Source organism: Drosophila nasuta, chromosome 3 (assembly GCF_023558535.2).
Source record: "Drosophila nasuta strain 15112-1781.00 chromosome 3, ASM2355853v1, whole genome shotgun sequence".
Taxonomy (NCBI): Eukaryota; Metazoa; Arthropoda; class Insecta; order Diptera; family Drosophilidae; genus Drosophila; species Drosophila nasuta.
Genome location: NC_083457.1, coordinates 15,740,827 through 15,754,224, shown reverse-complemented (window position 1 = coordinate 15,754,224; position 13,398 = coordinate 15,740,827). Strand labels below are relative to the sequence as shown.

General features: G+C 34.4%; 2 protein-coding genes and 1 non-coding gene across 3 annotated transcripts in view; 2 read left to right on the top strand and 1 right to left on the bottom strand.

The window, feature by feature from the left end:
• Window positions 1-13,398, top strand: part of LOC132792274 (RING-box protein 2) — a 29,220-nt gene that overhangs the window by 13,869 nt on the left and 1,953 nt on the right. The window lies entirely within an intron of this gene.
• Window positions 3,972-4,044, top strand: Trnam-cau (transfer RNA methionine (anticodon CAU)). Its single transcript has one exon. It is a non-coding gene; the product is annotated as a tRNA-Met (tRNA).
• LOC132792551 (uncharacterized) lies at window positions 10,387-11,044 on the bottom strand. Its single transcript, XM_060801974.1, has 3 exons — window positions 10,988-11,044; window positions 10,596-10,931; window positions 10,387-10,533 (listed from the first exon to the last, which is right to left on the bottom strand). Exons 1-3 carry the CDS (start codon window positions 11,042-11,044, stop codon window positions 10,387-10,389), a joined length of 540 nt encoding a protein of 179 aa, XP_060657957.1.

Genomic DNA, 13,398 nt, shown 5'->3' with positions numbered 1-13,398 from the left:
GTATGATTAACAACAAAAATTTTAAATATATTTATTGATGCGTCTACATGCCATGAATATACCCGTTTGCTCTGCAATTTACCCATAAAATTTGCAAACAGGTGTATAATAAAATGCTCTTAGTAGTAAACTTGTTTATTTCACATAGATATCACTCTTTTAGGAACAATTGTTTCATACAAATATTTCAATGATATACCAAAGTTTTACGTCAGTCAACTGACTAATACAATTCGTCTTTAATGAGTAGGAATATTCCTAATTAGTGCAACTTTACTTGAACGGGTTTAATAAAATGAAAACTACGGTATTTAGCTGTCTAGCATCTTATTGTCTTTCAGCATTTGGCATCTTAGGCGTCGACCGTCATTTGCCCTCGGCTTTGGCTTGAGCTTCAATCAATCTGCTCAATAATTACCGTGTATTTGCCATCTCTCAAGGCTTCACTGTACAGTCGAAAATGAAAAGAAACGATCATGGGCTAATACACATGCCCGTCTTTTGTTTTGTTTTTAAATTTGGGCACTAGGGGAGGTCAAACACGAGTCACCGTCACGAGTCATTTCAGCGCAAAACTTGTTTAGCGACCAACCCGAAAACAGTTCGAGGAATATGGAGAGCACTACAGAGGCATGTGCTCGATAAGTAGGGAACTAAAATGTGAGCAAATAAAGAGTTGTGTGTGAAGTATTGCGAAAAAAACGCAAAAACGAAAGTGCAATGAACTTGAGTACACGCTGAATTGCTTCGCATAGGTAAAGATGAAGTTAATGGGTCGATAAAGAGGTTTACAAAAAAATCTTTTTTCCCCTTTTTTGATAACATAAAGTAAATTTGAAAAGATTCTAGTTTAGAAGCACTAAAAAGCCATAAATGTACATATAAAATAGCTGTGTTATTAATAGTGTTATCTTTTGGGAATTTATAAAAATTACTAGAATATTCATCCAGATAAAGAATTTCATAAATTGTTGTTTTCGATTTGATATTAATTTACACATCAGACTTTCATGATGACGATCGAATAAAAAAAAAAAACACTTGTCACTGTTCTAAGTAGCGACGCTAACATGAAACAAAAAAAAAACAGAAAGCGTATCGCAGTGTGAAGTGGAGTGTGGAGTTATCGTTGCTTGCTTAGAGCTATTTTTAGAGCGAATTAAGCAGAAAGAAACAAGCGAAATTCATACAACCGCAAAAGACGCAGACGAGCCCCCAAGTGACAAACGCTGCCAACGCTGCTGCCAACGTTGCTGCCAGTCGCCACAGAGGCAGCGCAAGAATGCTGTATGTAGTGCTGAGAGAGTAAAGAACAGCACAGCATAGCACGACTATGAGATGTAATGGGCAAGAATGGGACAGACAAAGGTTCTCGCGTGACTTTTACATGCATGGTACTCTAGGAAAGAGCGACAGAGGGAGAGAGAGAGAGTGAAAAAGAGTTGCAGTCGACAAATACAACGACACATGCGCAGGCGCACGTATTGCCCAAAAAAGCTGATGCAATTGCCGTTTCTTGCGTCAGCAAATTTCTTGTTTGACTTTGTCTGTTGACTTGGCCTGAAAAGACATACTTGAAATACATACATATGTATTTATGTGTACCACATATGCAATAACTAAATTCTTATTGTGTGTGACAGATACAGAACACGCGCTAATTAACGCTGATAGCCAGCTGACGCCTTTGGCTTTCCCGCTTCCGGACATCGACCGAAAAAGCACGCGCAAATTAAAACAAATTAAAAGAAATCATTATTATTTTATCGAATTGATGTTTGGAGCTCGCAATCAGTGGCACACTCATTTCAATTGCTAAGCGATAAAAGTTGCCCACATTTTCCGCCAGCTCCAATAACAAATGTCACGTACATAGACGAGAGAGATTATGTGAAGCGCTCTCTTTCTCTCTCACTCTTTACACACACACACACACACTCATGCATGCACGCGAGCGCCAATTGCTCTCACGATCTATATGTACATACTCTCTCTTTTGTAATTAAGCCAAAAATGCTAAATTTAGCGCATTCGAAATGCTACAAATAAAAGCAAAAACAACAAAAATTAACTAAAGCATGTGATGCCGGACATTGCGCCGCTCACCCGCTCACGCGCCATCTACATATACATATTATATACGTACATATATGTACATATCTATGTAGGTATGTACATATATGTGTATGTTTGTTTTTGGTTTTATTTTGAACGTGGGCCCATTTTGGCACACAAGTTGAAAATATACACATATACATAAATATGTATGTATATGTGTGCAGATCTACATACATGTGTAATGATGGCGGTTTGTATGACGTGCGAGCTTTGTGACGACTGACGAGCCTCCAACTAACACACATGTAGAATGTGCTAGCACACAGCCACAAGCACATTCACACACTCACGCATACGCTGCCATTTTTATTCCCTTTTAACTGTGTAAAGCTAGCATGACTTGCTTGTCTATTCCAGTGCATTAAAATATTTTTGCAGATTAGATGATTAGGTGATTAAGTGTTCGATACTAGGCCAACTTTTTTTGCTTATCTGAACTTTCGACTGCAACTAGCTAGCAAAATCTGATAGCACGTCCATAAAAATATTTATAATACTTGGGTGACGATGACGACTGCGATTCAAATATTTTTGTGCAAAAACGTACTTTAAACTTTGAAGTCACAATGGCTGAACGGTTTGCCCCCAGTAAAAAAAGCTCTCATCAACATCGATTGTATGACGCAGAGAGAGATTGCGCAAGCTCTCTTCTAACGAGAAAAGTTTTTAGATTTTTTAGTTTTTGTGGTTGCTATTTTTAAAGTAAACATTTTGTTGTGTTGCCGACATATGTATCTATGTATATATACGTCAATTTATGTACATATGTACATATTTGTAGTCAGTAGTTTACTTTCTATGCAGGCAATAGAAGCATTGGTTCATTCAGGTAATTATGGCTAAATGGCACAAAACCAGCGCCCTTCATTCAAGGTCAAAGTCTCACGTCTCGCACGCTGACCAGTTCAAAGTTGTCGGCGCAAAGTCGTCGCCGTTGCCGTCGTCTAGCGCTAATAAAAGCTTTACGTCGATCGGCGGCACTTTGTTAATTAGCCACATGCATACTACACATACGCGCTTAGACGCATACAGATGTCTATGCATATATTAATATAATTTAAAATGGTAATTGTCTAACTGGTTATACCCCGTATGCAACAACTGGGTATATGCAGTTCTACAGCAGCTGGCAGCAGTTTTCACTTTACACACTCTTAACATATAGAGTATCTATGCGTCGTTCACCCAATTTCCATTGCCTTCGGAATTGGTATTTAGGATTCAAGCAGCTTGTGGTATATTTTTAGACATTCCTTTGCGATCTTTTAGCATTTCGTCATTTATTTCGCAAAACCCGTCCGATTGGATCAGTATTTCATTGAACAACAACAACAACACAAAAAAAAGTATAATAAATGCATAGTTCGTAGTAAATTTAATTCAATAAAAAGTCGTATGCTCTGTAAGTTTGATATTTAAGAATTTGTGTAGTACTTTTCCTATACGCAATAAAAATTGATTGAATACTAGTGACAATTAAACAAAGTCGCATGATTGATGTTGTCAAGATGGAACCGAACTCAACTGATATTCTAATTGATATTACTCTATTGTTGTTTTTATATTTTGCCAACTTGGTAATTGACATTAATCAATGTTTGCATAAACTATTTACAATGCCCTTTAGTTATTTTCCAGAGCTTTCTTAAATACGTGCAAAAATGTGTCATGTCCTGCGTCTAATTGACTAAATAAAATCAAAGCAGAATGGCAAACTCAAAATCAAAATTCAAATGCAAATACAATTGCAAAAAAAAAAAAACAAACGCAAAAGTGCGCTTCATTTTAAAACGAAACAATTGCGCCACGTGGCAGCTGATTGAAGTAAGCAAACGGCTGTCGCTTAGAACATGGCCTCGGTGGCGCAGTAGGCAGCGCGTAAGTCTCATAATCTTAAGGTCGTGAGTTCGAGCCTCACCCGGGGCATGTAACTTTTTTTGCTCAGTTTTCTTTTATCTATACACTCTTTTTGAAAATTTATTTTAATAATATTGTGCGCCTTACACACGCAATGAAATGTCAAATTAAATAACAATTGCGTGTGGCAAACAACAATAACTATTAGATTACGTTGCTGCTGCTTTATGATAGACAAACTGTTAGATGGGAGCTGCTCTGTTCGTCCGCAATTTTGTAATAGTTACAGTTATAGTTACAGATTAACTTGAGGTAATTTATTCATAGCTACTGCTATAGTTAAAGCTTAAAGTCATTGGCAATTATAGTACAACAATTGCACGACATTACAAATGACATTCATTCACTCACAATGCGAATATTGCAACTATTTTTGTTACTTTGCGCGTATTGGAATTTTATTTATAAAGTGAATTTATATGCAATACATTTTTGTTTTGTTTTGTTTACCTTTCGTCAGAGATTTTTCTATGAAATTGTTTACTAATTTAAAAAGTGTGACTAACTAAGAATAATAATAACAAATATAAAGATTGCAGCGATTGGTTTATCGACAACACGTATACGCCACGTAAACAGTGAGCAATGTGCACGGCGAGTTCACTTAGTTAGCCGCTATTCGAATAATTGCACCTAGTCAATATTTGCATACACCCACGACACGAGTCCGTCGAGCAACTCACGTGGATCGCCGTTGTCGAGAGAGTGTCAGTAATCAAACGATGTGCTGTCATATCTAAATAGCAACAAGTAATCTTAGTGCTTTTTATAGATTACTTATTACTGCACTCGCTGTGAAGTTTCCCTACCTCAAATTAACACTTTCGATATGATATGATTGATAAAATATACTGATAATAGTTGCAATGGCCACAAGAATCGATTGAAGTCTAGAATGTGGATTTGTGGTAGACGGAATATTGCATAACTATTTGATTGAACTCTTTTGATAAGATTATTAAGGCTCTTTTTTTAATGTAGTGTGTTTCTTTAAAATCCATTTATTGAAATTCTTTATAATATTTATAATTTATTTAATACTTGGGTATAATATATAATTTTCTTAATATTTGGTTATTGTGTTAATTAATATATTATAGATTTCTTAAAAAAAATAAATTTTTTGCTTTAAAAAAATAATTTGAAGAGTAAATTTAGTCACAGTTGGTTTTCAAAATATCCTTATTGATTAATTATAACTAACAAGTATGAAAGTAAAGTAATTAAGAAAATAGTATATCATATAATCATATAATATATCATAAAAGATATCACATATTTAGTTTATTTATATAGTACCAAAATAACTTACCCAAACAAAAAAATTTCTTATAAAACTTGTAAAATTTGTATCCGATTTATATTTATTTATACTTTATAGGGGTGGAGATGCCTCATTCTCCCCGTTACATACATTTCATAGAGGCATAAAGCTATAATACCTTTCAACCCTAAGGGTATAAATAAATCATTTTTTTTTTTTAAGTACTAAAAGAAAATAGTTTTTAAAATATCCCAAATGTTTAACTATGAAGTTAGAAATTTAAATTGAGAAACCCTTTTTTTTTTAGTTTGCTATTTTGACTTTTCAACCACATCAAACATTAATTTTCAAAAGAATGCCATTCATGCAGGAAGAGCACCGTATAATAATTCTTGTAGCCATATAAAGCATTTGTTTTGATGTGACAAGTGTTATTTTTTTTTTAAGTACTGCCAATGCTATCAGATAAACACTCATTTTTCTGGCTGCCAGATATTCGCTCTCTCAGCTTACAACTGCTGTTTTGACTGTTCACTGATGGCTTATCGCTAGTTCACCTGGCCTGGCACCTGGAGTCCACAGTGCTTGACTTGGCATTAATCGGACACCCTTTGGTGGGATGATACAATGCATTATTTGCATACGGTTACGAGTTACACGTGCTTCGGCGCACTGCTTATGTAAAGTGTGCCAAAAGAGCAGACAACAACAAACCGAAATCCATAAAATCCAGCTACAACCAGAGTTGCAGTCTCCCCTGATTTAGATCCAGTTTTGTAAGCAGTCGTCGCAAGGTCGACGGGATGAGATACCGATATTACGATATTGTTATGCATTCTGTTATCACAGGGATTATCAGGTGTTGTGTCTCTCGTAACAATCCGGAGAAATAACATTATGACCGGCACTTATTGCTTCTAAATAAGTTTACTAAGAGATTTCATTTTCTGGAATAATGCTTTTTATAATTTTTAAAGCGAATAATGTGAAAATTATATCTATACTATTTAAAGAGTATTGCTTAAAGAGTTCAAGTAGAAGCAGAAAATTATTTTCCGATTTACGAAAACAAAACTAAACTTAACTAATATATAAAATAAAACTTTTTTTGTAGTATGTACATTTATTTTTAATTCGATTTATACCATTTTGTAATATTTCATTTAATTTAATATAATTTATTTTTTGTATATATTTATTTGATTTAACTTCATTGGAGTTGATTTGATTTGATTATATATTTTTTTGTTTTAGGTATTAAGTGTAAAGTATAAAAATCAGAGTATCTTTCCCGTTTTTATCTTACTTATTCATGCACAAATTCCATAGAAGAACTTAAGATCGTCTCTTCTTCGAAATGATCACATGCAGCTGAAAGTTAAAGTAAAATGTTGATGCTGACTTCAAAACTCGTGTGCCATGTTTAAAGTGAAGTTGCGTGAAGTCCTAAATTTAAATCGAGTGGAAATTTTTAATGGAAATTTACCACAGCAAACACACGCACACACGCACACACAACGCACAACACATTCTACACTCTTCTCACACACGCTGTATGTATACAAGCAGAAGAAGTGCAAACATTTAGAAATACAAATGTAAAAGGCAAAAGTGAAACGAAAATCGAAATTTTCCATTCATTTGTTGAACGCGTCACTTGTTGGGGATGCAAAGAAGAATCATCTCGTGGTCTTCCTTCTCCTTCTGCTCCTCCCTGAGACACTCGTGGATCTGTTTGTACCTTGCATGCAGTTTGCACTCGCTCTCACTCATGTCTCTTGCCTCTCACACACACACACACGCTGTCTTCGTTGATGGGCTAAAAGTCATTTCAAGTTTGCAATGGTTAGTGTTGCTGTTGTTGTTGCTTGTTGCTTGTTCTCTTTCAATTGTCTTTGCTTGCTTAGTGCCTTTGGCCTCAGCTGCTCACTCTCTCTCTCTGCTTGGGATCGTTCACCGTTTGTCGACCTACAAGTGGAATACGCCAGAATTGCCTGGCTTCGTCTCTGTCTTTCGCTCTCCTTCTTGTTGAGAGGCACATTGCCAAAAATATGTAGTAGAATTTTGCTTCCCCATTGCCCTCAAATTGATCACAAGCATTTCGTTTTTTTTTGCCAATATTTTGTTGAACTTTCATGTATAATCGATGCTCGCTCAAATGAATTTTGAAGAGAGTGCAGCTGCCCTTATAAATAATGCATTAATGAGAAAAATCACCGGCGATGATCACTTAACTTATGCAAAACTTAATTGGAGTTTTAAAACCCATAATTATAGCATATGTTTTACACAATCTGTTGTTGAGAATGGAAATTACCTAAAATTGTGCAGTATTGTTAGTTAATTAAGTTTAATATAGTCGCATTCGACTTTGTAACTGCATTGTAAACAGCAGTTAACAGTCAGTTAATAATATTCACACCTGTGTTTTGGTCACATGTGTAACTTTCCACAACTGAATGTCAATTGTGACAAAAAGCGAAATCCTCTTACAAATTTGTAACGTTATTTAGTAGATTTCCTCCATTGCGACAATCTTCCATTGCAGTCCAATTCAAGATACGAAAATGTGCAGTGCATCTGCAATAAAGCTTTTTGCGCTCTCTTTGCTGCATCTCTTTGATTGATGCATTCAAGAGCCACAGAGAGGGAGAGAGGCGAAGAGCTTTTATAAGAGCAAAATGGCGAGCCGGTTTGGGGGCCCGTTCGTTGTTCACTGGCGCACAAGACAGGCCCCCGTGCGTGACGTCACGTAAACAAGACCGTTACAGCAAAACGATAAAGCAGAAGACGAGAACAGCAACAACGAACTCGAAAACGAGTTGTTTAATACATAGTGGAAGCGTTGGAAGCAGTCGGTGGGTGGGTGGTAGGCATGGCAAATCGTGCAACGTGATATATGGTGTACTCGCAATCACAAGCAACTGTTGATCGGTGTCAGCCGACAAATCAATGCGAAAGAGAAACGCAAAGTGGGAGGGAGAGACCGACTGCATGTGACCGATATTTGCATCGATAAAGACGTAGTTATCGAAATGAAAATAAATGAATGCAAACGAGCCGCGTGTCACAAGTGTGAAAATTGTCAAACAGCAAATAGCACTAATTTTAGACGATCGACTGAAGTGATTCCTCGCCTCCTCCTCTTAACCGCGCGCGTCAACCTGTCTACGCTTTAACCTTGAACTTAAAAGCTTAGAGCGTCGCGTCAGAGTTACATAAGTCGCAGACAGAGAAGGGGAAAGTGAGACTGAGAGCAGAAGCGTCGCATATTTGCATATCTTGTCGTCTGGCTGGTTGCTTCGCTGGCTCTGGGTCTGAATTGCATTAGGCCCAGTTCATTGGCGTTTAGTCAGGTGTTTCAAACCGGAATTTTAATTGCATATATCTATCTATTTATATCTGTCTGGTCGTATCAGCCGACTTGTCTTACATATTTCACATGCCATTTTCGAGAACTGGTATTTTTTCCATACTCGATTTCGTTGCCCTTCAATGCGAATCAATTTGAATACTACGCTGCAAAAAAATATTCGAAGTTCGATGAGTTTGTTTGTTACTGTTAAGTATGTGCTAAATAATACACTAATTTCTCTAAAAATGAGCGCATTTCTGCCAAAGTACATATTATTTATTAATTTTGGATTGTTTTTGCTTAAAGTGCATTTGAACTTTCAATTAGCACAGCAAGCAGCTGCTGTTAGCATGATTGCAACTTCTGCGTGCCATAGCAAGCAGCTTCAGTAAGGGAGCGCATTTGGTTTACTTTACTTTTGTCCATTGCACAATGTGTATGCAAATCACCTGATGGCTTCGGAGTTCTGTGTCTGGCCGCTATCACGTCATTTGTCACGTTTCATTTCAGTTTCATTTCGCTAGTTTTTATGGCCTGACAATGCAAGTTTTTAATTAACCCGCTTTTAATCGTCTGCTGCATTCTGTCGCTTTGCATAACGCAAAAGATGCTAAACGGCGACACACCCTCCATTTGTCTGGCCCAAGTGACCCAATACGACTGTCAGCACAATTTGAAATCGACTTTTTTTCTTCTTCCTCACCTCCCCCTTTTTAACCACTTGTTGGAATGACGCATTAAATATTTTCTCAACTGCAAAGTGTGATCAAACTAGCTGAATAACTTTGCCAATTTTCAATTGAAAATATTTCTTTGAATATTCTATTTTTGTAATAAAAAATAATAAAACAATATGATTATGAACTATTTTAAAAATATACATTTGTTAATAATTCTTTTACTGTCTTTGAAAATAATCAAATTATTGTATGTATATATATATTTACTATCAAGGCTCAACACCAAATTATTAGATCGATAATATTTTTGTACTATTTACAAAATTATTTTCAAATATTTAAAAAAAATACATTTGTTAATAATTCTTTATAAGTAAATGTACTCTCTTTGAAAATAATCAAATTATATAGTTACTATCAAGGTACAACAGCAAATTATTAGATCAATAATATTTTTGTAATATTTACAAAATTATTTTGAATATATATTTGTTATGAATTTTTTTATAATTCTTATTTACAAAATTATAAAACAAATGACTATGAAATTTTTTAAAAATATGCATTTGTTAATAATTATTTTTGAATTAATTGTGTAATTTTTGGGAAAACAGTTTTTAATTGTTTCTTTTTTTAAATTTGTAAATATGCTCTTCTATAAATAAAATGTATTTCAAGCAAATATACTTAAATAATTTATTTATTTAATGAATACCTTAACGAAATTGATATGAAAAATTTTTCACAGCACTCTAAATAGTTTTTGCGCCACTGTGACTCCGGCCCCTTTATTCGAGCAGGCCTCTCACATCAGCACGTAAGATCGTTAGATCAGTTCAGTAAGGGAGCAGTAATTGTTTATTGACTTGATTGGCTTTAACTTGCCCAGACAATTATTATGGAGAACAGATGAACGCGTGCTCAAATACATGATGAAATATACAGTCATGAATTGGCATTCATTTCCATTCGATTATTCTGAAACCCACCGAATACGATCGGTTTGCAGTGCATAAGAAAAAAAAAACAACTAGTTTCGAGATCGCTCCACATTATTCTATTTTCTCAAAGAAAACTTGCGTCAATGTCAATGGTCGGCCATAGGAGTAGAAAGTAAAGTCAAGGCGATAAACTCCCGCCGGAACCGGCATATTCACCTTGGTAAAGTCTAGAGCAAACTTCTCCACGCTCATATAGTCCTGAAAAAAGGAATTAAAGAATAAGTCAACGCGTAAAAAGAAATACTAAAACTTCAACGCACCTCATTCCAAGGACAACTATGATTAAAGTTACTGTACTTGCGTATGGTATCAAATATAAATCTCTCGAATGAAATATGATATCGTCGAGCGCCCATCAATTTGCAGAAATCAAAGAGAACATTATACATAAAAGGACGATATCCATCACTGCGTTGAAAACATTGAAGCCTTGTGGTTAAATTTGTGATGGGTAATTTAAGCAATCCAACTTTAAGAGAGAGTTCTACATGATTCCGTCTAACAACCTTCAGGCGGCAATATTCGTACTTCGTAATTCCCGCATTTGTTGGCAGATCCATGCACTTCACATTCGTGAACTTCAGCAGACGTCCATTCTGCGAGAAAAATTCATTCGATTATTCGTTTTTCCTAAACAATTCCGATCACTTACCGCAATGTCAGACAACATGAGAAATCCGAGTAGAACTTGCACTAACTTCAGCCACATTTTGGCATCTATTTTGTGTGTGGCAAATGCCATCAGTCATTTACCTATTTTTTAAATCCAACTAAATGATAATTTAATTGATCGATGGCAATCGAATTCGGTTGGGTAATTACGCTTCCCTGCTTTGTTTATAGGGTTGTTGGCTTTACATGTGAAACGAGCATGGTAATCGGGCTACAAAAATAGGTAACAACAAATCACTTAGCATAACTAAATATATCGCACGCTTGATTGAGCATCGCTTCTTAAATAGATAAGCTGTTGATTATTTTATAGATAGTAGGGAAGTTGGGATTAAGAGTGTAATTAATTCTACCCTATGGGAAGCGTATATACAACAAAATGAATTCTTGTGTTATGGGAAGAAGTTCTCTTTTATTTTTTGTATATTTTATATACATAAATATTGACAATTTAAATTGAACATAGGCTGAAAATTAATTATACTCTTACTCCTAATTTTCTTGCCTTTGTAGCAGGCAATTCCGATCCCATAACGTATATATATTCTTCATCAGCGTCATCAACCAAGATGATATAGCGATGTCGGTCTAACAATTTGGTATATTTTGCACTTTGTGGTATATTTTGAATGTTACACTATATAAATATACCGAACATAGCATTTGGTATAAATCAATCGCTATATTTTGTAGTATTTTTTGGTATATCAATTCGGTATAATTGGTATATTTTTTATTCACAACAGGTAATGGGTATCTCATAGTCGTGCACACTCAACTTTTTCTTTATGGGAGAAAGTTCTCTTTTATTTTTCCTATACATATATAAATTCTCACAATTTAAATTGAACATAGGGTGAAAATTAATTATACTATTAATCCTAACACATCTGACAATTTGGTATATTTTGCACTCTATGGTATATTTTGAATGTTGCACTATATAAATATACCAAACATAACATTTGATATAAATCATTTGTTGTATTTTTAGTATTTTATGGTATATCAATTCGGTATAATTGGTATATTTTGTATTCAAAATAGGCAATGGGTATCTCATAGTCGTGAACACTCAACTTTTCTAGTTGGCTAGAAACAGCTGAAAAATAGCGTTCCTTTAATTAAAATTTAAGAATATAGACATTAAAATATGTTATAGTAAGGAATATTAAAAAGAAATACTTAGAATCTTGAGGAACATTTTTATGAAAAAAAAGAATTTCGAGAATTTAAAAATATATAATTTGTATATTTTTCAATTTTAGCTTTAGCTTTGAATTTTAAATTAAAAACTGCAAATATAATTTGAACTTATTATTATTAGTTATAATATTATATATTAACATTAATTTATTTTTCAACTCTTTTCAAAACAAACTAATTACCACCACAAATATTCAGTTTCTTGAAAAAAAATAATGACACATTTTTAACAGAATTTCTAGAATTAAATTCGAGTGCTCTAACATTGTTTTTTGATTACTAATACTTATTCATTTTGTCTTAATTCCGTAAATTCATAGTTATCTACAATTTGGCGTTTAGAATTTCACAAAAATAAAACCTAAGCATATCTTTAAACCAGAATTGGAATACTCAAAGCATTGTCACACCATGAGAACCGAATGCGTCATGAGTGAAAACTATATTTTGTTTTTTTTTTTGCAATAATATTGTAAATTCGTAATAATTGTATTGTAATTCGAGCTTTAAGCTGGCCTAGTTCAAAGACCAATAACCGAATCAAACGCCCACTTAAGCAATTAATTTAAAACGCATTAACATACAAGATTGTATACATACATATGTATGTATGTATATAGTTTAAACCTATTCGATCGGCTATTGACATCTCACGAAATTCGTGGAAATTCATATGAAACAATTTCAACAATTTCCTGTTTTGGGTTTTCAATTACAAATCCAAGCAAATTATCGTTGTATTTTATTCACACCAAAAGTGCAAAACATAAGTACACATAATACTTTGACTCATTCAATGCAAGCCCCACTTTTCACTACATTACCCTTTCGACCCGCCCCCTTGTGCCATACACCTCATTTATGCAGCAGTCAGCAGAGCAGCCAATGTGGCGTATACGTGCTGCCCCCAACATACAACATGTTTAATGACAACGCTTTGACGCAGTTGATTGTTCATCTCTGATGACCAGTGATTGATTGCATATGGGGTATATTATTTTAAAAACAGCCATACATTTCGAAATACATTTTATTTTTTCGGTAATTTTCGTGTTGTAACTTGATTTATAAAATGTTTGAAGAATAAGGGATTAGAGTTTATTAATTAATTCTATATTTAATTCACCTTGTATACTATTCAATGATCAATTTGGCATACAAATTTAATTCAACATATGGAATAAT